Below are 21,883 nucleotides of genomic sequence, written 5' to 3'. Positions count from 1 at the left end.
CGTGTTAAATAAACTGTCGCTGATTCGCGTATGTTTTATAAAAAAAATAAATAATACTCGTTAGTCGTTACATTGTTGCCTAAGTACGTAGTCTGTGGTACATCGGACTGCGCAACCGCACACTTCCGTAAAAAGAAATGGTCAAACTATGTTGATGTACCCGCAAAAGCCTTAAAAAATTTGAAGTAGTAAATTTCTAGGGTAGTATGCCAGAAAAATTGAAATTTATTTGTCTCCCAACATTAGAGGATGGTATCCCCTGCAAGCAAATCATCAGTAGTAAAAAGAAAGCGGCTCATCCAAAACCAGATAAATTTCGCGAAAGCCTTTACAAACAATTTCAACCACCGAACACAAATCTTGAAATTAGGAGAAAGATGCCGTTTGGAGTTCGATCGACAATCCGTCTACATGATGCCGAATCGTTGATGGTACGTTTAACACCAAAAACTCCCTCGGAAAGTGATGATAGATGCAGTATTTCCTCTCTTTCTACAGAAAGCATACGAATTGCACACCAGTTAATAGCCCGCATTTGCCGCAATGCTTCGAGCACATTGGACAACGCCGGAGTTTGCGCAACTCTGCAACCTGAAACAAAGTACCCACAATTGTTACGTGACTGCCAGGACACCAGCCAAAAGTTTCTGAAAGAGAATCACGCACCGGTGTGTAAAAGCTACGCTCCATCATTCGGGAGTCGTATCCAGAGCTTGGAGAAAAAAGCTCATTCACGTTGGCTAACAAAATTCCAACAGGATGCGCAATTTCGAGAAATGCAGAAGGCGGTTAACCACATTGTTAGGCAAGAGGGTAAGGCCAGAGTGACAGCGGCGCCTTCCGAGGATGGAATGTTACAACAGGCGCAATGGTTATTGAGGAAGCTGGAAGTGATGCATCCCCTCAGCCAAAAACCCGGCAAGCGCGCCAGAAAGAGAGCAAACAGGATTGTAAGCCAACGAACGAACGAACAAGCTCAGAATCAAACACATTCGAATACAGCAGCTTCTGGCTCGTCTTCACAGAAAAACCTTCAAAACGGTGCGCCTGAGACGGAGAATGAGCGGAAACAGTGCGAAAACGCTGGTGAAATGGGACATTTCGGAATTTGTAAGGGTTGTGATGAAGACGCTCCACGACCGCCCAGCCCAGAAAATGTTTTTTCTGAGAAGACGCAAACGGACAAGCGTTCTCGTGACCTACTGGAAGAGACGGAAAGTCGCCTGTATGATGATCACGAAACTGCGTTATTTACGACCGTGGTACCGTTGCACAATCGTGCCAGCACTTCCAACCATCATTTTCGGAACGGCAAGCATTTTCTGCTGGATTCGTATTTGACGGAAGCTCTGCAGCCGGCTTACAAAAAGCGAATTTCAGTTGATGCCTCACAGAGAGCAGCCACTCTCTTTAATGCTAAGATAGCCAAAAAAGACTCTCTGGTTGTGCAGTACAAATCCTTTATAAAATCTCGTGATCGAGCCAGGCTCCAGGAGATAGAGGGAAGAAGCGACGAGGTCACTTACATGGCACCCGATCGAGCACCAAGTTTGCGCTTGCTAATACCCAAGCTGTCCATTGATGGGAAGGTTACGCCGATAATGTGGGAGAGCAAGCCTTCCAAAGCAAAGACTATTGACGAAATGGTCAAGGAAGCCCTGGAGAAAAACGTGGAGCCACCCGAAACTACTGACTGGGTGTTTGATCAAGATTTTGCGGACAACTCAGTGGATAATGTTCCATCGGTAGCATCAACTGCGGTTAACAACACAACTGCTGATAATGACACATCAAGTGCTGATAACGAAACTTTGGCGGAAGAAATTAGAAAGGAGTCTGAAAAACTGGACAATCGGGGCGAGGGACCGAACCCTTTGCAACCCGAAACAAAAAGGGTCTCTCAGGCACCAAATTCTCAGGTGCTAACCCAATCAGAAGTATTGTTCACCAATTCGAAACCGTCTAGTCCAGTGCAATTAGGAAGAACAGCGGCTGACACGGCGACAAGCAGGATTTCTCTTAACAAGCGTAAGTATCCCCGAGTGTGTGATGCTTTTATGTTCGAAGTGTAGAAAATGATTTATATGTACGTTCTCACTTCAGCACTCGACATTTCGCCCTCTGCTTTACAAAACGGCACGGCCTCACCAGCGCAAACCATCCCATTTTCCGGTGCTTCACCATCAGTCTTTATTGAGGCGCCCGATACAGATACGCTTTCGCAAAAGCCCCCAGGTTCTCATTCCACGGGAAGCACTAATTTTCCGCTTCCTCCGGATTTTCAATCGCTGACAGAAGAGCCTGCGTCGACCATGTCGATAGGTGCTTCTCAGAGCGATTCGCACAAGAAGTCACTGGAAGCAAATCCAGAAGAAATTACTCTTGAGATTCTAAATATTCCAAAGTTTCTTCAACCTAATAACGATGATTTCGTGTCGGAGGACTTCTTCTTTCAAACGAAGCATGGTGTACGATTTGTACTGCCGGGTAATAATGACATTCACACCTACGAGCCGGTGATTATCGAAGGTACAGACGAGCCACACCGTGCCTCTAACGACATGGAATTAGTCGCTCAGGTCGAGAGAAATATTCAAGAAACGAAAGAACTGTCAAATCATCTTGAAAGCATCATACAAAAATACGGTACGACTGCATAAACCAACTTTGGCAAACTCAACTGACTTATCTAGACGATCGCTCCACTTCCAGGTGGCGATGCATATTCTTTGTTTTCTCCTACTCTTGGACGCGAAGGCCACAAATTAGCGAAGACCCTATCACCGCGAAGCTTGACGAAAAAAATAAAGGGTTTCATTAAGCGTAAACAAACAGGTATTCTGTTAACACGGCGTAATGCGAGCGTCAGGGTTTACGAACGGTCATCATCAACAAGTGAACAATGTTATCTGCCTGTACAAAAAAACTTTTCGATCTTCAAGTTCATATTTGTATAGAGACTCTCATTGCAGCTGCTCAGCTTATCATGAGCCCTAAAGACGCTAGATTTGACGGACGATTATCGCCAGACGGTATACCGGTTACCTTCGTGCACCACCTGAAGAATCACCAACACGTAAGGCATAACGCCTTAGCGGACGCGGAAGAAGATTCATGGCTAGCTCCGTTAGACAGAGGACTGTTTGGTGACATGTTCAAAATGCCTAAAAATAACGCAAACAACGCTAGATCAAGTGGAAGCGACGGGAATGTGCGTACAAAGCGACGCATTGCTGTGACCAAACATCCATTGCCAGAAAACCGATATCGTTAAATGGGAATCTAAAGTGCTCGAAATCGCTTTTTAATCAGTCTCTGTATCACTGAGTCGTCTTTTTGTCACTACTGTTCTTGTGTATAAATTCGAATTTCGAAGTAATTATGCAGTCAATGCGGGAGCACAGTGTATACTTAAATGGCATACACGGTGTGTCCCTAGTTTATGCCACATCGTCCCTAGTTTCGAGCATCGCCCCTGGAACGGAGAGCCTTGACTTGGTGCACCGGTTGTGGCAAGCAGCATCGGGTGCTGAATTACCGTCAGAAAACCAACGAAAGACGCAGAAAGTGTGGGACGCCGCTGTGGTCAAAAAAGCTTGCGAAGATATCACAAACTTGTATGTAAATGATGTTACACATTGTGCGCGTTTGCTTGCAGTTGCGCGGCCGGAATCAGGCAAATGGCTTAACGCCCTCCCTGTACCTTCACTCGGAATGTTGATGTCAGACGAGAGTTTCCGTGTAGCAGTTCGACTACGTGTCGGCGCGCCAATTTGCAGTCCCCACTTTTGCGCTGACTGCCGTCTGCCTGTCGACCAATACGGCCACCATGGACTTTCGTGTAAGAAGAGCGCTGGACGTTTTCTTCGTCACTCCTCCTTGAACGAAATAATTCGGAGAAGCCTAGTTACCGCCAATATACCGGCCGTACTGGAACCGAGAGGGACCAACGACGAGGATGATCGCCGGCCGGATGGTGTGTCGCAGTTGCCTTGGAGAAACGGACTACGACTCGCCTGGGACGTGACATGTGTTGACACCGTGGCCTTGTCTAACGTCATCAGCAGCAGCATCAAAGCCGGAGAAGCTGCCAGGAAAGCGGAAGAAGAAAAGTTCCGAAAGTACGAATATCTGGCGCCGGAATACGACTTCGTCCTTTAGCTTTCGAGACTTTTGGCGTCGGCGGCCAGCTTGTGAAATTTTACGTGAGCTAGGAAAACGCTTGAAGGATGCTTCTGGCGAAAAACGATCATACGAGTTTTTGTTGCAACGTCTTAGTATTGAAATACAGCGGTGGAATGCGCTGTCTGTGATGTTCTGATGGTTTTAATGCTGTTTACTTTGTGTTATAATGTTTTTTGTAAGTGATGCGTAAATTACTGTCTAATAACTAAACCAATAAAATTATATAACTTAATACACGGTGTAGTGAATCGTGATTCGAGCAGTGTTCATTGTTGTAAAAAAACGACCCCCACAGAATCTGCCTTACGCGTTTGTAGATACTGTACATAATTTGATTTACCATACTATGCGCCCTGGTTTGGCTGAAATCTAATGTAAGGCTGTAATATTTCATTTTTTGTATTAAGTACTAATTTTACGGCAGTTGCCATAAAGAAGTTTTAATAAATAACGTTAAGTACAAAATGTACGGTACTGTGCGGTGACTACTCTACGCATCTTACTGTTAGATCGTGCATGTCATAGCTACTTATTTACGTTAATATACTCGTTGTCAATAGGCAATAAAAGTTATTCGTCTAATTGTAAGCTCTAATTTGCGAAAGCACGAAACTAAAACAATTAGAGTGCGTGCTTTAAATAAGTTAAAATTCATTTCGGTCATTTGGGTGTGCAGTAGTTTGAAAAACAGCCAGGCTTAGACTTCGGCTGAATACCAATAGCGGGTGACGAAAATCCCGCTTTAATCCCGCGGTCATAATGGCCAAACTTTCCACCAGGCGAGTGACTTTTGCCGCGACGGGAAAGCCTCGTAGGCCAACGGATTATGAGCTGAAAATTAATGGAGTATTTCGCGCTCTTGCCAATGAAACCAAGAAATACGACCAGGCACACAAGAAAAACGGTGCTATCCAACCAAATCGAAACCGTTTACTAAAAAGCTTATCTGAGACGTTTTCTATTGGACCGTCGCCTATTCGAAGAAATGCTGTCCGGAAATCATCCCTGTCAGCACACGGGACCATCTCACCCGGGCGGTCTTCCAGACGCAGTGTTCGCGTTGTTCATCGCGAAACGCCCTTATTTGTCCAACGCATGGCGGAGAAGTATCGAACCGACTACGCTGTCTACGGTCCAGCGCCATCTTCCCATTCAGCCGATCTAATACAGAAATCTGCGCACGAGACAGATCCACTAGCTATCATGGCATCGATGAATGCTCGCAAGCGGAACCGGTATCTAAAACCAGAGCAGTCTCTTGATTTAAACGAATTGAAGCGATTTCTCAAGAAATCTCGTAAAACCGAAAAGGTGACCATGGCTTTCGCTGGGAAGACGCGCATTCAGACAGAACCTATTAGGCTCGCGGACAAACTTGTGCATGTTCCTGTGTTAAACTTTGCTCAACGGTCGGTTATGCAGAGACTATACGCTAGCAGGAATAACCCGGAACATCTGGCCGGGATTGGAGGCGGTGACAGTGTGACAAATAAGCCGATAGTAAGAGACTGGAAACCGGGTGCGTCTTGAATTAGCATAAATTCAAATGCTTGTACTAAAACTTTGCTAACGTCAGGGTCTGTAATGTGTCTGTATCAGGGGCCTTATTGGGTAGGTTGGAAATTCTCCGAATAATGATGACTCGGCATTGCAATCACAATTCCTCGCCATTGTTCGGAAAAACCACAGGATGCAAGAAGATGGAAAATGGCATATGATCGAGCGAACTCGCTCCCAACAACGACTGGAGCAAAAGATGGCGTTACGCGTGTACAACTTCCAACGGATGAAAGATGAAGTTGGCAATCTCAACAACCAGATGATTGAAGCATTGCACGCTAGCGAAGAACAAGCTAAGCAGTTGGATGTACAACTGCGGTGCAATGACGAAGAAACCGTGAAAGCCATTCACGCGGCTAACATTGAGCGGGAGCACAGAGACAGAGCTAACGACGCGTTTACGAAGGTGATCAACGAGAACTATCGCATCCGTTGCGAGAACATCCGAATGGAGGAAGATCTCAAGCTATTGGATCGGTTTATAAGCGTCGTATTAACTGCTGGGATTAATAAGACAGCATCTGTCATTGATACCGATGATGGAGCTTGTGCTGAAATACCCAACTTAACAGCTTCGGAAATTGTGCAGCGCTTGGATCTGCAGTGCAGAACGAGTAAAAGCGTTTGCTTTAAAGTCAGTGCCTTAAGAAAGGAGAGCAGGAATTTACAGAGAAAAATGAAAAGGGACGCTGTGACAGCAGCCGAGTTGCGCGGAAGGCTTGTGACAGAATGCGACAGATTAGAGGAAGAAGTACGTAAGCAACAGGTTTCCGTCACTTTGTACAGAACAGCGGTTTAGCTATAGACTATGCACTGTAATTTTTTCATTGATTTTATGATAGATCGAATACATCGCTGACGAAATTGACGATATAAGGATCGATAACGCAAAGTATGAAACCGGCACATTCCGGAGAGAGGAATTACACAAGCCTCTTTCGCTGTTGCGTCAGAATATTTTCCGTGTCTATCGGAGAAATTTCGACACTCCAGAAGAAAACTATGGCAAAATGGTGGACAAAATGCATGCCGCAGTCCGCAAAATCATTGCTAAATTCTCCAAGATTCCACTAACCGTTGTGCAGAAGTGTTTTCAAGCCGTTGATAAAGACCGCAGTATGGAAAGCGTTATTGTTCAAGACGGGCTTCGGCGTGCCGAGAACGATCTACGCATGCAGAGATTTTACTATAAATCCCTGGATCCACCAGAAATTATTTGGGGACGCCCAATTCGTACCAGTAATGATGACGAGGTCAGTGCACAACTGAGAAATTTAAGCGGTTCGGGCACCAAGGGAAATAGCGAAACCAACGCGGATATTAGAAAAACTTCGGTTGACATTGACCGCACCGGTGAATGGTTAAGACACCAAATACATCAAATGACTGATAGTGAATTTGATATATTCTTTGCGCCGGAAAGTTCAACGCCATTATTGCAAGAACTGGAGTCAATGGAATCACCGTCGGCGGAAGATATCACAGTTTTGCCGGACACTGATCCCGCAACTGCTGAAGTTACGAGAGAGAGCAGGGAAAGTTCAGGAGCCAGTTTTATTTCCTCACTAGCCTACAGTACCCGACCAGAAAGAACATCCATAGAAAGCGAACAGATAGAAGTCGAGTCTACGGCAGAAGAAACCACGCAGACCAGCTTTCAGAAAGTGCCGTCTTATCCAGAACTGACTCTTGCGGAAATCGAGCACGATGAACGAGCCAAACAATTTTATTCGCATTTTGAGGAGATGATGGGCGAGTTGTTTCAGCGGAAAGGATCAAGTGAGAGAAACCATCGGGAAGCAGCGGACAAGGAAAACGCCATAAGAGATCCAACAACCGTTGATACAACTACTGGTGCTCCGGTGGAGTCTGATGGTCAAGGGAAAAGGACTCGGCGCAAATCAAGAGTTTCACATGGCTGAGTAACGTTCTGCCCGTTCCAAAGTGAAGCTTTTTTACGGTCAGTTTACTGTTAGAAAGTTGATGATTGCTGCGTCAACTGGACACGGTATGCAAAAGCATAAAATGCATCATTCTTTATTTACAACCGCGGTCAAACATGTCCTACCTACCCAAAACCACTGCAAATAATTTCCTTACAACACATCCTGTTCAAAGTAAAATTATCCGGAAAAAAATATTCTAACAACATATTGTAACAGCCACAACGTATGCGTTTCTGCTGTTAAAAATAAACAGCTGACAGTCTACAAAGTGCGATGGTCAAAACCTACAACACGTCAGAACTGTTTTCCTTGTGGTTTTTTTTTCCTTGCCCGAACGCCATATTAATTTGCCCTGATGATTGAACAATTCCAACGTGGTATCGCGGAGGACTGCCAGACAGTCGCCGCATAAGTAAAAATTCCCGTGCTGAATGCTGACATTGTTGCGAGTGATCTCAAAGAAAAACGGCAGAGTGACATTGGGATGCGATGACCATCCTGCACAAGCGAATTCTCTCCAGTCACTGTAAAAATATCCACAATATTAGACTCGAAGACAAAATTAGAAAAACATCGACGGTTATTACAACTCCTTACAACTGTGAACTCACGATCGTTAACGCATGAAGTTGAAATGAGGAAGTCAGAATACTAACACTAAAAATAAGTGAATACTAACAATAACAATAAGTGTGCTAACAATAAGTGAATACTTCAGTTGTTTCACTTATTGTTAGCACGGCACACCGACAACTCGCTGACGGTCATCTTGCTGACCGACACCTTGCTGACGACTATTTGCTGACCGACAAAATGTTGACCCGACAGTTTGTTGAAACAACAAATCGCTGAACGACATTTTGCTGAACGACAGTTCGCTGACACCGACGATTTGCTGACGACATTTGTTGACTGACAGAATGTTTACCCGACAACTTACTTACTTACTAAATTGACCGACATTTTAGTGACCGACGTTTTATGGAAATACCGACAACTCGCTGACAACAAATTTAGTTTGTTACCAATCAATTCCTTGAACCTAAATTTGGGTGATTATGATCGGATACCACAAACACTTCTCCTGCCGGCTTATGGAGCAATCTGACAATTCCAGTCGTCCATTTCTGCTTTTTCTGCCCGAGCGCGTACAGGGAATTTCTTAAAGTCCATGGAACAGAAGTAAACTGAAACCTAAGAAACCTAAAACCTAAAACCTAAGAAACCTAAGAGCCTAAGAAACTAAACCTAAAAAAGAACCTAAGAAACCTAAGAAACCTAAGAAACTAAGAAGCTTAAGAAACTTAAACCTAAGAAACCTAAGAACGGTCAACAAGTCGGTCATCAAACCTAAGCCTAAGAAACCTAATAAACCAAAGAAACCCAAGAAACCTAAGAAACCTAAGAAACTTAAGAAACCTACAGAATACTAAGACACTAAGAAACCGGTGTAATTATTAAAACATTTTAACAGTTATTAGTAATAATTAATATTATTTGAGACCATAACATACTCGTGAACTTAATACGGCCTACTAAATGGCAAAAAGTTGAATTTCAGTTATAACTGTCACAGTATTGCTTCCTTTTTATTAAATCAACGAAAATTCTGGTTTTCGCGTAAATATCGCAAATGTGCGTTGAACTAATCAGCAAATTGTCGGTCAGCAAGTTTTCGTCTTCTACAAGTTGTCGGTCAGTGAGTTGTCGATTACCGACATTTCGCTGACCGACAAGTAAGCTGTCGTTCAGCAAATTAGTTTCAGCAAGATGTCGGTCAGCCAGTTTGTAAAAAAGCGAACTGTCGGTCAGCGATTTGTCGGTCAGCAAGTTGTGGTAGTCAGCAACAAGTCGGTCATCAAATTGTCGGTCAGCGAAACGAAGGTCATAGAGTTGTCGCGCTACCGTTCAGCGTAATTAAGTCATTCTGGTTAATACATAAGTACTACTGCAATTATTCAGACCTGTCTGAAGTTCAAATGAAACTTACCAACATTTCTTTTGGCCGAACTGGAATTCCATAGGAGCCCATGCGGCAACTCGTTGGGTTTCTTCTTGCAGCAGCAGTACGGTTGAATTGTCTGATTCATTGGACGCACAGTACGCAGCAACGTCATTCTTCAAAAGCAGAATCGCCAAACCGGTCCCGAAAAACATGGCGATCCCAAAAATTCCCTTGCTGCAAGCCATTGATACATAGGATAACGAAGATCTTAATCTAAAACACACTAAACACTTCCAAGCCTAATTGTTGAAATAAATAAGTTATAAAAATTAGAGTCTAGTCAATCCTAAATTCTGCTCCCACTGTTTCGTGTGAGCCTATTTTGGGAGCTGACAGGGTAAATAATCTTCGCTCAGCAGGCGGTTCTTTCGGCAGGTTTTTCCGCAATACTGTGAAATGTGAATAAAACTAGAGATGGCAACGGCCGGCTAAACAGCTGACCTTTCGGCTGACGGCCGGCTGAAGCCTAACCGGCTAACTCAACGCGGCTGGAAGTCTCAGCCGGCTGAAAGGCTGACCAAATTTTCAGCCGGCTTAGCCGGTTGGCGTAGCTAAGCCGTTTATATTCTCGCTTTAAAAATTCGCAAAATTTTGAAAATAACGTTGCAAAGTGCAGTTAAATCACCAAAAAACTACAAGCTGTTCCGTTTATGTTGTGAAAACACGGTTTTCGAACACATTTGAAGCAAAAAAACAGCAATTATTCGGGAATTCCGAGTCTGAACGAGTTAAAATTCCATAATTTTGAACAATTAATGGCGTCATTGCTACTGAAATGGCATCATGACGACCAAGTTAAACAATATTACTAGCGAAAGCGACAGAAATTAGGCGCAAGCCGAAGAAAACGTGACGCAAAGTGACTCAGTGGCGCCATCTTTACCGCCAAAATTGCACAACGATGCCGCCGCCGTTCAAGCCGCTTCAGCCGAGTCGGCCGCCGGCTAAGCCGCGGCTGTCTGAAGTCTCAACCAGCAAGCAGCCGGCCTGACGTCGGCTGCGGCTTGCAAAACCGTCAGCCGAGCTGGCCAATAGCCGGCTAAGCCGCGGCTTAGCCGGCCTCGGCTAAGCCGTTGCCATCTCTAAATAAAACTCGTACTACTGGTGTTGATTTACCCAGATGTGATTAAGCGCACACAGACGCGACTGCCACCTGTTGCACGTACGCCAGTACGTACGTATACGGTATATCTTACTCTCTAGTCTCGTCTCTAGTCTGGTCACTCTCTACCACATAAAAAAACGAAAGTTAGGCTTTGTTCGGACCAACACGAAGGTCATCTGCAAAAACGTTATTGGTTTTACAATAGAAATTGACTGATCATTCGATGTTTTCGATTGTATAGCGGTTGATTCCGACTGACATACAGCTGTACATATTGCTCGTTTTAGAACTAAATAGTTCTAAATACAAACTTAAAGCAGCAAATGTGCACCAGCCGGGATCAGCCCCTTTAAAGATGCTAAAACACACCAGTTAATTTTCCTGATAGTTCGGTTACAGACTGAGCATAACCAACCTGCCAAAAAAATTTAACTGGTATTTATTTCAGTACAGTATTCACAATATTATTAGCTTTTAAGAACAATTGCAGTAAGTTTACTGATAACTTATGCTCTACACAATACTTAAATGACGTATTCTACTGTATAATTGCTCTTTTTGGTAGCCTCAGAGCATAGCAAAGCTGGAATTTCTCTCTTATTTCCGCTTGTTGCTTTCGCTTATGTTATGTTCTAACCCGCCAGTATCTGTCTGCTTGTGATTTTGCTACACATATGCTTATGTTCTACTGATAATCTGCAAAAAAATCCTGGAAAAGATTTGCCAAATACATCATGCGAAAGCCGGTTATACGGTCGACCAAAACCTCCATGCTTGTCCCTTTACCTAGGTAACGTTCTTTCTAGACATTTTGCAATTTAAATGCACTGCCCCATAGCACCGAATGCACTGAATTAGCGACCATGCAGAACTGCACACCAGAACGTGTTGGGAATCAGGTGACAGGAACATACATCTACATTTCTGGCGAGAACTTCAACAGCTTGGTTAGAACTTGGCCCTATGGTTTCAACACTCAACACCCGCGCATGCCTGTCAACATGGAATAAAAAAAGAATTAAATTCAATGACTGATGTTTCCCTAATATATAATGGCAAAGGATACGATATCGAAAAATGGTAAACAATGGGAATGAAGTTTACGTGGGTGACACATGGATGGGATTACGTCACGGGAAGGGTCGTTTGATATCACCTAATGACGAGGTAATTCCAGGCCTCGAACTGCCACGCTATAAGGCATTACTTTGCCTCAAAGAAAAGGCTTTTTAAAGGTTTATGAAGGTTACTGGTACTACGGCTTGAAGCACGGACCAGGGCGGTTAACGTTCTCTGACGGTAGCGTTTACATTGGATACTTTTTCTGTGATGGGCAAGAAGGGTATGGTACGAAGACTTTCCCCAATGGAGAAGTCTATCAGGTCAGAGCCCAGTGAATTGTTAGAGAAGACACGGTTTTTCATATCCATATCTCCTGTTTTCAGGGTCTGTTCCGCCAGAATCAATCGTACGGCATCGGAGTTTTGTCTTATCCCGACAACCGACAGGATGTGGGTCTTTTCCAAGGCAATCATTTGTTGCAATTAATGAATCCAGTATCCGAAGCGTACCGTGTGCCATACCTTACTGAAATTATGGCCAACTGTCCGTTCGTCGTTCCGTTAACCTGGAATCCACGAGAGCAGTTGCTCCAAAGCACAAATGCGGCTACTGGTGATCAGTTAGCAGCAGTCTGGAATGTCCTGATGGCCGACAAGCAGTTTCAGCTTACCGCTGTGCCACTTGGAGAAGTGGCGTTAGTAGAATTCCGGGAAATCATGGACTTGGAATTTGCGAAACATCTAAAATACAGCACGATGCGCAAGGATATTCCAGAAACAGAAACATTTGCAAACAACAGCGATATCTTAATGGAGATGCACAAGTTTATCACAAAAATGCACCCGTTGTGTGGTAAAATGGAATACGATGTTGATTTGGTGAATTCCGTGGACAGGATAGCACACTTTGCAGCACCCGGGCGAAAAGAAACTGAAGCAATATCTTTCGTAACTGCAGCAGCACATGGTAATATGAGGCTCGTGCAAGATCTGCTGTTTCTAACTGGTGTGAATGTGGACGTCTGCGACGGGCAAGGGTTAACAGCATTGATGGCCGCTTCGGTAAAGGTCGCGTACATATTTGTGGTGATTTTTTGGCCCTTATAGAGTGGGAAATATTTATTTAGTGGGAACTTATGCTAAGCTAAAACATTTGTCGGGAATAGATAGCCAAGCTGTCGTACTTGAATATTTAATTACTGTGGTACAAATACACAACATATTAATTGGCTTAGCTGAACGGACGAACTGTCATTGCCGAGACATTATTGAATTTCGGAGCGGACCTTAGTCGCGTGACAAACCATGGATACAACGTCATGGAACTATGCTGTTATATGTATCATATTTTTGTCGAAAAGTATAATCAGTGGAGAGGAAAGGACCCTGAAATTCCAACTCTGCTTAACAATTCCCTCGAAGGGTCGCTGATTTTCGACGCATCAGCATCGCTATCGAAGCTCGCTTCAGTTGTGCCGCAGAGATTATCGACACCAAATCCGGCGACGAACCAGTCTGATAAACCAAAATCTTCCAGTGCAGGTGGAAAGGCTCATACTAAAAGGCAGGTATAATGTCTTGGGACTTGCAGTTAATTTCAGACAAACTGGGGAACGACAATATATATTCTTAAATTATAAGAGTGATTAAATTTACAGTCAACAGTAACAGTAGATAACAATGCCAGTCTTTAATCTAAGCGTGGGTCAAAATCCGCCAGATAAACAATTTAAAATATATTTCCAGTCTCCTCGTTTACAGCAAAGTACTAAAATTCACAATAAAACTTTTGTAGGGGCCAGATCCAGAAATGCGACTAGACGTGGATCAGAAGGGATCTTTCAAAACTGATCAAACATTTAAAAAAGTCCCGGTTGATGTACAGAATCAACAGTTCGTCTCCGTTGGCCTTCAGATGCAAAGCCACCGGTCGTTGTTAACTGACGATGACCTTTACCATAAGCCAGAATTTGAGAAGCCCCTATTTCTAGTTTGGTTAAGGGAGTGGCAGCATCGCATAAAGGATGTTATAATGGCTCTCATTGGCCACGGAGCCAACTGGAAAAAATGTATATGGCCGCTGCCGATGTTGTATGTGGCTATCCGGGCGTCAGACGGCGATCTAGTAAAGTTGTTGCTTGAACAGGGAAGCGATTCCAACGAACTATTAACGCGACAGGTACGCTAGCTGACGTTTTTTTATGTAAGTCGTTTCTGTTTCCATTGGTTCGTGTTCATAGAACATTGCCGTCACGCCACTGATGGTAGCTTGTTCGGTTCCTGGCAAAAGTGCACCAGACGTGGTGGATCTTTTACTTGAAAATAGTGCGAATCCCAATGCCATCGAAACTGATACGCGGCCAGTAAGAAAAGTGTCTAGATATTTTTCATTGATAATTGATACGAAAATTTGCTATTCCAACGCGAGCAGCTTGAAATAGCTTGATCAAATGGAATGCATAAGTATTTACATTATTAGGTTTTGCATAAGTACTTACGTTATCAATTACGTACTGTAAGCGAATATAATTTTCGAACGAATCAGCTAAGCGTCCTGCGTCCATCCGCGATGCATTCAAATTTTATGTTAACGCAGGCTTTGATTACGCTCTAATTTCACATTTTGAGTGTTGTTAATGGTTTTACATAAAGCCCCCAACAGGAAAGGAAAAGGTCAAAGTGGCACCATTTGCCGGTAGATACGTTATGCACATCGCTTGTCAGCGGGAACCAAATGAACTGGTGCGTTGGCCGTAAAAGCAAATGTATTTATATTAATGAATTCTCAGATGTACAGATGCATTCCGTTCTTTTTGTTAACAAAATCAGTTTTTTACAGGTTGCAGTTCATATTCTGAATTCCTTAATTAAACATGGAGCTCGCGTGGACGTCACTTGGAATCGCCTAACACCGCTAGCAATGTCCATTCAACAAGGAAGCATAAAGGTTTTGAACATAAACCTGGTTTTAGTGATAAATTCTGAGTTCTTGTAGTGGATCTTCTGCACTAGATAACGTAACTTTAAGAATATGCTGTAATTTGTATATGGTAAGCAATATTTAGAAGATGGGTTGTAGATGGTTGAAACGTTGTTGGCCGCGGGAAGCGACGAAAATCAAGATCTAACAGGAGGCTTGGGGAACGCTTTATGTGTAGCAGCAACACTAGCAACAGCTGACGTATTTTTACGTACTAACAAGGAAGTGGGCATTCTGCAGCGACTGGTCGAGGTGCTCTTACAGCATAATGCTGATTTCACGGTGAAAATTGCGCTGACCTCCACTTCGGGAAACAGTGCCCCGCCTTTGGGCTCACCCTTGGTAAGCAAGTCAAATTTTTGGAAACGTTATTATTTCTTCAAGTGCAAAAACACACTACATGATGATTTTGTAGGACTACGCCAAGCAGGTTTATGGCAAGGTAAGTCTGTACATTATCTGCGTTTTATTTCAGTGAAGCTGCGTTAAACGCCATCATTTTTACCTCGTTCTAGCAAACATTAGGCGCCAACATGAACCCACAACTGAAGAATATACTGGAAAATTTTCGCAGCTTCATTTTAGACGCTTACAAAGATGCTACTCAAAGGTCTGTCCTCCGTCTTCGAAAAATCAGTCTTGCAGGTACTTGCCACCCTGCATTTCAAATTCAAAGGTCATTTATTGTCACGCTAATCTGCGTTCCGTTGATTAACAAGTTCTAATTACCGTAAAATTTTACTGCTACGATTTTAGGAGCAATTTATCCTGAAATCGTACCATTACTGCGACAGCAGCCGCAATTGATTGATGCATCAGATCCCTTGATCGAAGCCAGTCTTTACGAAAACGCCGAAATCCGACCCCTGTTGAAAGTTCTTCCGGGTCTTCGTGCCAAAATTAACCAAATTAGCCGCGCCGAAGATACTGTCAAGGATGGAAAGGTTGTGAGACCAACGCTAACCGTTATGCGAAATCCTCTTCGTCCTGATTCCGACGAGGAAGCGGAAAGTGGATCGTATATTCCTTCTCCAGAGTCCGTTGATGGCAGTTTGGATAACGAAAGCTTCGTTACGGAGGACGAGTTGGTTATCACCCACCGGTCAGTACTGGGCGTTGGGGGACTGAATGTTGTGGAGGTATCGCAAAAGCAAAAGGGAAAGAAAGGAAAGTTAGGCAAGCCCATTACGGATCCGGATCATGTGGGTCTCCTGGTGCCGGCTGTGCATATCATTGACGAAAACGGCGACGATATCCCGTAAGCTGCATCGCTAAAACCGAATTCATACGTACAAATGCTGTGTTTAAAATTGCAGAATTGATCATACCGCTTTGGAATACGAATACTGCAGCTGCTGCGGTGAATCGTCGCTACCTAATCGGGCCCTTTTCCCTTGTCCCAATTGCGAGAAAATCTTTTACTGCTCCCAGAAATGCCTGGATGCGCACTGGCCTGCCCATCAAGCAAACTGTTTAGAGATATCCAAACGAAAGCACCACGTTGACCTTTATCATAAAAAAATTCGTGCCAGGAAGCGCCGTAGACGACTCACTGGCGATGACTCAGAAACTGAGTATACGGCTATTCCAGAACTCGATTCGGAAGCATGCTCCATTGCGAGTGCTTCGCCAGTGAGCCCACATATCATGAACGACCCGTTCGAAATGACGAAATCCGATAAGACAAAATGGACAGCACAGGAAAAACTAAAATATCACCAACACAGTCCGAAAGGTCATGGCAAATTAAAACCAGGAAATAAAGGCGTTTCAAAGCCGGGCACTGCAAGCGACATTCTCATACCATCCTTAGGGACTACTTACAGCAGCTCGACCTTAAGGTAGTTTTCTACATTACATTTACATCAAGGCCTGACATAAGTACAGAGTAGATGAGAATTCCGGCGAATACTCAACAATTTCCTGAGTTTTAGTTTCCGCTCTGACAAAAGCGACACTCTGCATTCACCGATGGATAAAACGCAGAACACCGGCGAGGCGTTGGTCACAAAGGTTAAAGGAAAACCTAAAGATAAAGAAAACAACGGCACACCGATTTGGAAACAAGCGCAATCCAAAAGCAGAACAGGCTCAAAGTCACTCAGCCCTTATTCCGACGAGAAAAGCTTGTATAAGCCCGTGAACGAAAGTAAGCAACGGAAAGGTTTGATGACAGAACCTGTAACGCCAAAAATGGAAACCGCTGTGAAGCAGGCGAAAACCCGCGGGAAGTCTCCGCATCCGACGCCAGAAAAACAGCTGATCGCGCACTCCAAACAGAAGCAAGGTATGAAAGCAGAGTACAGTTTTCGTTACTTTCTGTATTTTTAAGAGTAGAAGTACTACTAACGAGGCTAGCATAAACTTGTGCTTCAGGAAACAACGAATTTTCATCAAACGGCCTAAACCGGTCCCTGAAAATGTCGGATGATTTCGAAGCTATTGCAAAGAAAACTACAAATAAGCAGAGCAACAACACTATGGAAGTCAGCGCTTTGAATCCACAAACCATCCAGAATTCCAAAATTGCAAGACAGGTAGATAAAAGAGCGCATTTTTTGACAACCCTGTTATCTTGTTTCAAGCAGAAAATAAATCACTTACATGGAGTAGGCTTAGTTACATGTAGTTGTGGTAGACACTAACCAGTGGAGAGTACTTTGTAGAATTTTGCTGGGTCAAATGTGAAGAGTTTGCCCGAGAAATTTGAACAGTTTAAGAAAACTAAGCGCCAGAGCCCGCCTGGCCAGGTGGTTAACAAGAATGAGAAAGCAGACAATACGGCCAAGAAAAAACCTGCAAAAAAGAAGGAAGGCGACTCGATTGCCTTTGCCGGAAACAAGTTGGAACCTGTTGAAAAGAAAAACCAGACTAGTGTGCAAAGTAGGCAGGGAAACGCCAAAAACAAAACACCCAAACTGGATCAAAAGTACCGGCGCGAAGAACTGTCGTTAGCAGCAAGACTGAAAGGTGGAAAGTCTCCAAAGCCTGAAACAGGCTCAAAATCTCAACCTTCGAAAGACGCTAAGAAAGCCCCAAAGTATCCGCCACCAAAAGAACCAGCAGAACAACAAACCCAGCCGCAAATAAATCCTAAAAAAGGAAAAATCCGAAAACATGCGAATGAACCGGAGACCATGATAAGCGAACAAGAAACCAAAGCATTGCAGCGAGATGGAAAAATATCGAGGAGGAAACGTCGAGAGAAGAAAACTACGTCAAGTCCACGGTCGGATTCTCGAGAAGTAAGTGCAACCCGATAGTGATTTTTGTAAATGATTACGACGAAAAATGTTTTTTTTCTTTTCGTCGCAAAAGCCTTCACGCAAAGGCAGAAGATCTGGACGAAAGCGGAAGAAAAACGCACCGCAAAAGTATTGGCCGTCCGACACTGATATTGTCCCGCCGAAGAAAAACAAACGTCCACTTTCCGCTAAATCTCCGAAACTGAATAAAGCGTACATATTGCCCTCTACTATGCGGAAATCTCTAATCAAGATTAAGCGATTAAGCCATTCCAAACCGGCATGGATACAGCGAGAAGCCCAGTGGATTAAGGTCATTCGGGCTATCAACCAGTTGCGAATGGACGAAGATATGCGGCAGCTGTTTAACGGTTGTTACGAGGCTTTGATAGAGAAAGGAATGAATTTAGCATCACCGTACGATATTGTCGAACTGGCCAATGGAGAGTTCTACACTGCGGTTGCGCGCCAAAGGAAAGTTACCGTGACCCAGGTCGTCAATATCCATGACAAAATGCTGGTTAGCGACTTCAATAAAGCGAACAATCCGAGCAAAGAATCTATGAAAGAAATTACGGAGACAGTAAAATCGCAGATGATTATCATGGTTGACCAACCGGAGACCTACTTTTCATTCGAAAAGGTCAATGTAGCAAACTACAGCTTTAGCTGAAACCCTGCCAAAGCCGAAACGGACAATGTTAACGTGTTTGGAGAGTTTCTTAGTTTGACCTTTCTGCTGGCACTTGTTCGTCAATGCAGTGCTCAATAAAAAACGGGTGAATTTATTTCTTCAGTTATTCAGTGTCAGTGAATTTATTTATGCTAGCTCTGTACTCGTATAGTTTTGTGTTGATCACATGTGCACTGTAACGAAAGCCTGCCGAAAACCGGACAGTTCGGCTGTTTTGCCAGCTCTGCGGTTTTCGTTTAAGCAAGAAACTGGAGTACCGGAACCAAAACCAAAACTGGAGAACAAAGCAACACCGAGTAGCGACTGAAGCAATGGCAAAACCTGTTACAAAGTTTTGCCTGGTCCGAAAATACACGCTGTTTTCCTCGAGTTGCTCCGGTACAAGGTTATCGTACAAGCTCCGTGCAGGTAGGTTCTGCAGATTTGTGTTAGTAATTTGTGACTACAGACCGGTCTTAAGTTTTTTTCTTTACAAAATCTTTATGTGTCGGGTTTATTAAACAACGCAAAGGCTTACACTGTAAAAAAGCCATCAGACATTGGAGCGCTGATGATGGCTTTTGGACGTTTACCCAAGTACTTCGCGCTGCGTGTGAAAACGCGCTGAATGGAATCGAAAATCAAAATGGCTCGCATAAGTTTGAATTTGCTAAGTATTAAGAACGATGGCAACGATCATTAAAAAGTGTTGAAGTATGGTTGGGGTTCTGGCTCTGCAAAACCGTCATAGCAGGCCTGGTGGGAATATCCTCCATAATTGGGAGTGTACAATTCCCATCGTCTGATTCCTGCATGGCTGTTTTCCGCCATTTGACACACTTCATCCACTTTGTAAAAGCGTACATCCGTCTGATCTTCCTGGATGCGACCACGATTCATCAAATCGCAGAAAGCCTAGAAAAGCCACATACAAAAAAGTAAAAGATTATCGTGGTTTTTTCACGCTTTTGACCCATTGTTGATGCAAAAAGAGCTAATCAAATTATTAGAGATATGTAGCCGTGTTACCAGGCCAGTTAAATTCGTCGAAGTGCTCGCTTACTTTGCAACCCGGTCCTTTGATCGATGTCCCCTGCCACACATAAATGCGGCTGACCTTTCCATGAGCTATGGCTTTTGATAGATAATCGATGCCTTGGTCGCCGATGCGACAAAATCGGAGGGAAATCCTAAAACGCATAAAGGGCCTGTCTTTAGTAAATTTATGTAACCATCTGTAAGTGTGGAAACGACATTAAACTTTACGTTTTTAGAAAATCGCTTTCATAAATAGCGTTGGCCATATATTCGGCCCCCTCATCCGTAAAGCTGGAGCAGTCCAAATTTAAAACCTCAAGTCGCGAGCCGTTTTGAATCAGCCGCATCAGCATTCTGGCGCCGTCCCGGTTTAGTTTATTCCTGTTCCAGAAAACTACAGTTTTGCTTATATCCACATAAAGAAAAAAAACTTTGTACAGTAAAAGCTGGAAACTGTAAGCAGCAACGGTTAGGTCGATCTACGAGCCGCGCTGGTTAAAGCAGCGGCGGGTACACTATTCATGTTTACAATTATCCACATTATTATCCAAGTTAGATTATCCACATATGGACGCATTTTGCTTAATCGGAATCCCAGTATCTCAAAACGTTTTACCCATGCAGATCCAGAAGCTGCAATGATGTATTCCTCTGCAAAGCAGGAAGTAATCGCTCCAGTGCGAAATCATCAAGGCCCATTTTGCCCAAATAAAGCTCTTTTAAGTATTTGGATGGGACCAGCATGTCCGCGCACTGGTCAATAAAAACCGTTTTGCTGGCCCAGTCCGGGATATTGGGACTGGTAATGTCCAGAGCACTCAGTTCAATTACGTTGGTCTTGATGGGAATCATTATGGCAATGAGAACTTCTAACTTCTACTGCAAGATTTTCACAGAGGTTTCAGTTTAGGTCCAAGTATCGGTATCGATGTCTTCGATAGGACTTGCCACTTCACAGTATGCGAGTCCAAGATACCGCAAACTTGGAAGGTTTATAACAAGATCCGCAATGATCAGTCCACTAGTTTTCGCCAATTTCACTCCATTAAGGCAAAGATTCACCAGGCATTTTGACACATATAGGAAAAACTCGTGAAATAGTAGTCGTTGTATTGCGCTTAACAGAACGACGAAGGAACTAACCAATGCGGCAGATGCCAACGTCGCAATGGACGTTTCAGTCAAAGGGTTGTACATCAAGTTAACTGCCTTCATAGCAGTAGAATTCTGCTCTCAAGGATTATTAATCAGTGCGATTATTGATAACATTAACAGCAAGTACGGACCTTCAAAAGCGTGCAAAGCGCTTCAGCATCCTCCAGAACGTTATATCTTAAATCAATACTTCGAATGCCATCCGGAAAGTGATACTCCATAAAACTGCATATCACTGCTAAGTCAATATCATCCAACCGCCGATTCGACGCGGAATCGTTCCCAGGTAAATAGACAGAAGCTCTTCGATTTTGCAGACGATCGCTAAACAGTAAACACAGTAGTAAAATCTTGTCAACAAGGCTGATAGTGATTGACAGTTTGACACCGACCATGTCTTAATGGTTAATAGCTCATTAAGTCATATCTAACTCGTTGGTGCCGTCTGTCATTATTTTTATGCCAGTAGCTTCTTTCAGACAGTACCCGCTCGCCTTTTTTTTTAAAACATACAAGTACAACCATAACTTACACCAAATTTTTCTTGGCTTTAGCCTGCAATAATCTGAACATTTGTGGCACCGGTGTAACCTCATTTTCCTCGCACGTAGATATGTACGATTCCAAGTAGTGTGCAGCATCTTTTTCAGGGCGCTGCCCGAATCTTGCTACCGCAGTCTGAAACTCTTCGGGATCCGGAACATCGTCAGGATCCGGTTGATAAATGGAGAATTCAGAACTGTTCAGACGGTCTTCCCGGGGATAGCAGGCTGCTCTATAGTTCGTCATTACTTGTCAGAATTTTCTGTCAGCTGTAAAGAATCTGCCTGAATTCACACATTTTTCGATTGAACGGAGCACAAGCCGTTCAGTTGGAACACGTCGCAAGGTGGATCGAGTTTCTACGGCAACGTGTTTCAAAGGTACAAT

At 43.7% G+C, this 21,883-nt stretch overlaps 5 protein-coding genes and 1 long non-coding RNA gene across 14 annotated transcripts; 4 read left to right on the top strand and 2 right to left on the bottom strand.

The window, feature by feature from the left end:
• Nucleotides 1-66: 66 nt before the first annotated feature.
• Nucleotides 67-3,462, top strand: LOC129590151 (uncharacterized). Of its 3 annotated transcripts, XM_055485200.1 has the most exons (5): nt 67-431; nt 499-2,028; nt 2,104-2,646; nt 2,713-2,835; nt 2,973-3,462. In XM_055485200.1, exons 2-5 carry the CDS (start codon nt 777-779, stop codon nt 3,272-3,274), a joined length of 2,220 nt encoding a protein of 739 aa, XP_055341175.1. In that variant the 5' UTR covers nt 67-431; nt 499-776; the 3' UTR covers nt 3,275-3,462. The 3 variants fall into 3 exon arrangements, with proteins under 3 accessions (XP_055341175.1, XP_055341173.1, XP_055341174.1); XM_055485198.1 differs by having other exon boundaries at nt 67-2,028; XM_055485199.1 differs by having other exon boundaries at nt 67-2,028; nt 2,981-3,140.
• LOC129590306 (uncharacterized) lies at nt 3,382-4,161 on the top strand. The gene has a single exon (XM_055485460.1). It carries the CDS (start codon nt 3,382-3,384, stop codon nt 4,159-4,161), a length of 780 nt encoding a protein of 259 aa, XP_055341435.1.
• Nucleotides 4,162-4,596: 435 nt separating this feature from the next.
• On the top strand, nt 4,597-7,839 carry LOC129590276 (uncharacterized). 3 transcript variants are annotated; one of them, XM_055485425.1, is made up of 3 exons: nt 4,597-5,685; nt 5,801-6,496; nt 6,588-7,839. In XM_055485425.1, exons 1-3 carry the CDS (start codon nt 4,945-4,947, stop codon nt 7,665-7,667), a joined length of 2,517 nt encoding a protein of 838 aa, XP_055341400.1. In that variant the 5' UTR covers nt 4,597-4,944; the 3' UTR covers nt 7,668-7,839. The 3 variants fall into 3 exon arrangements, with proteins under 3 accessions (XP_055341400.1, XP_055341401.1, XP_055341402.1); XM_055485426.1 differs by having other exon boundaries at nt 5,599-5,704; XM_055485427.1 differs by having other exon boundaries at nt 5,612-5,704; nt 5,785-6,496.
• Nucleotides 7,840-7,933: 94 nt separating this feature from the next.
• On the bottom strand, nt 7,934-13,089 carry LOC129590281 (uncharacterized). 2 transcript variants are annotated; one of them, XR_008690731.1, is made up of 4 exons: nt 12,706-13,089; nt 12,385-12,603; nt 9,682-9,870; nt 7,934-8,215 (listed from the first exon to the last, which is right to left on the bottom strand). It is a non-coding gene; the product is annotated as an uncharacterized LOC129590281 (long non-coding RNA). The 2 variants fall into 2 exon arrangements; XR_008690730.1 differs by having other exon boundaries at nt 12,385-13,089.
• On the top strand, nt 11,327-19,428 carry LOC129590275 (uncharacterized). Of its 2 annotated transcripts, XM_055485423.1 has the most exons (18): nt 11,327-11,591; nt 11,671-11,968; nt 12,037-12,183; nt 12,247-12,924; nt 13,098-13,430; nt 13,658-14,041; nt 14,103-14,225; nt 14,515-14,604; nt 14,702-14,809; nt 14,942-15,184; nt 15,258-15,284; nt 15,358-15,487; nt 15,599-16,100; nt 16,159-16,683; nt 16,777-17,129; nt 17,219-17,379; nt 17,509-18,087; nt 18,161-19,428. In XM_055485423.1, the coding sequence occupies exons 2-18, from the start codon at nt 11,879-11,881 to the stop codon at nt 18,758-18,760; spliced, it is 5,073 nt and encodes a 1,690-aa protein (XP_055341398.1). In that variant the 5' UTR covers nt 11,327-11,591; nt 11,671-11,878; the 3' UTR covers nt 18,761-19,428. The 2 variants fall into 2 exon arrangements, with proteins under 2 accessions (XP_055341398.1, XP_055341397.1); XM_055485422.1 differs by lacking the exon at nt 11,327-11,591 and having other exon boundaries at nt 11,618-11,968.
• Nucleotides 19,254-21,839, bottom strand: LOC129590278 (leucine-rich repeat-containing protein 34-like). 3 transcript variants are annotated; one of them, XM_055485430.1, is made up of 8 exons: nt 21,486-21,838; nt 21,085-21,277; nt 20,942-21,025; nt 20,747-20,875; nt 20,415-20,674; nt 20,027-20,179; nt 19,824-19,950; nt 19,254-19,675 (listed from the first exon to the last, which is right to left on the bottom strand). In XM_055485430.1, the coding sequence occupies exons 1-8, from the start codon at nt 21,740-21,742 to the stop codon at nt 19,460-19,462; spliced, it is 1,419 nt and encodes a 472-aa protein (XP_055341405.1). In that variant the 5' UTR covers nt 21,743-21,838; the 3' UTR covers nt 19,254-19,459. The 3 variants fall into 3 exon arrangements, with proteins under 3 accessions (XP_055341405.1, XP_055341404.1, XP_055341406.1); XM_055485429.1 differs by having other exon boundaries at nt 20,747-21,025; XM_055485431.1 differs by lacking the exon at nt 20,027-20,179 and having other exon boundaries at nt 20,747-21,025; nt 21,486-21,839.
• Between the last annotated feature and the right edge of the window lie 44 nt (nt 21,840-21,883).

The sequence above is a fragment of the Paramacrobiotus metropolitanus genome, unplaced genomic scaffold (genome assembly GCF_019649055.1).
Source record: "Paramacrobiotus metropolitanus isolate TYO unplaced genomic scaffold, Prichtersi_v1.0 Parri_scaffold0000039, whole genome shotgun sequence".
Taxonomy (NCBI): domain Eukaryota; kingdom Metazoa; phylum Tardigrada; class Eutardigrada; order Parachela; family Macrobiotidae; genus Paramacrobiotus; species Paramacrobiotus metropolitanus.
This window is presented reverse-complemented; position numbering and strand designations above follow the sequence as displayed.

What these genes read in the sequence shown, in the direction of transcription:
- LOC129590151 (XM_055485198.1), top strand. Translation starts at nt 207, where the DNA reads ATGCCAGAAAAATTGAAATTTATTTGTCTCCCAACATTAGAGGATGGT. An exon ending in CAGGATTTCTCTTAACAAGC is followed by an intron (nt 2,029 to 2,103) that starts GTAAGTATCCCC and finishes TTCTCACTTCAG; the next exon opens with CACTCGACATTTCGCCCTCT. An exon ending in AAGCATCATACAAAAATACG is followed by an intron (nt 2,647 to 2,712) that starts GTACGACTGCAT and finishes CTCCACTTCCAG; the next exon opens with GTGGCGATGCATATTCTTTG.
- LOC129590306 (XM_055485460.1), top strand. Translation starts at nt 3,382, where the DNA reads ATGCAGTCAATGCGGGAGCACAGTGTATACTTAAATGGCATACACGGT.
- LOC129590276 (XM_055485425.1), top strand. Translation starts at nt 4,945, where the DNA reads ATGGCCAAACTTTCCACCAGGCGAGTGACTTTTGCCGCGACGGGAAAG. An exon ending in GTGTGACAAATAAGCCGATA is followed by an intron (nt 5,686 to 5,800) that starts GTAAGAGACTGG and finishes CTTATTGGGTAG; the next exon opens with GTTGGAAATTCTCCGAATAA. An exon ending in GCGACAGATTAGAGGAAGAA is followed by an intron (nt 6,497 to 6,587) that starts GTACGTAAGCAA and finishes ATTTTATGATAG; the next exon opens with ATCGAATACATCGCTGACGA.
- LOC129590275 (XM_055485423.1), top strand. Translation starts at nt 11,879, where the DNA reads ATGGTAAACAATGGGAATGAAGTTTACGTGGGTGACACATGGATGGGA. An exon ending in CCAATGGAGAAGTCTATCAG is followed by an intron (nt 12,184 to 12,246) that starts GTCAGAGCCCAG and finishes TCCTGTTTTCAG; the next exon opens with GGTCTGTTCCGCCAGAATCA. An exon ending in AGGCTCATACTAAAAGGCAG is followed by an intron (nt 13,431 to 13,657) that starts GTATAATGTCTT and finishes AAACTTTTGTAG; the next exon opens with GGGCCAGATCCAGAAATGCG.
- LOC129590278 (XM_055485429.1), bottom strand. Translation starts at nt 21,742, where the DNA reads ATGACGAACTATAGAGCAGCCTGCTATCCCCGGGAAGACCGTCTGAAC. An exon ending in GACTCGCATACTGTGAAGTG is followed by an intron (nt 20,675 to 20,746) that starts GCAAGTCCTATC and finishes ATCTTGCAGTAG; the next exon opens with AAGTTAGAAGTTCTCATTGC. An exon ending in GAAAGCGATTTTCTAAAAAC is followed by an intron (nt 19,951 to 20,026) that starts GTAAAGTTTAAT and finishes TATGCGTTTTAG; the next exon opens with GATTTCCCTCCGATTTTGTC.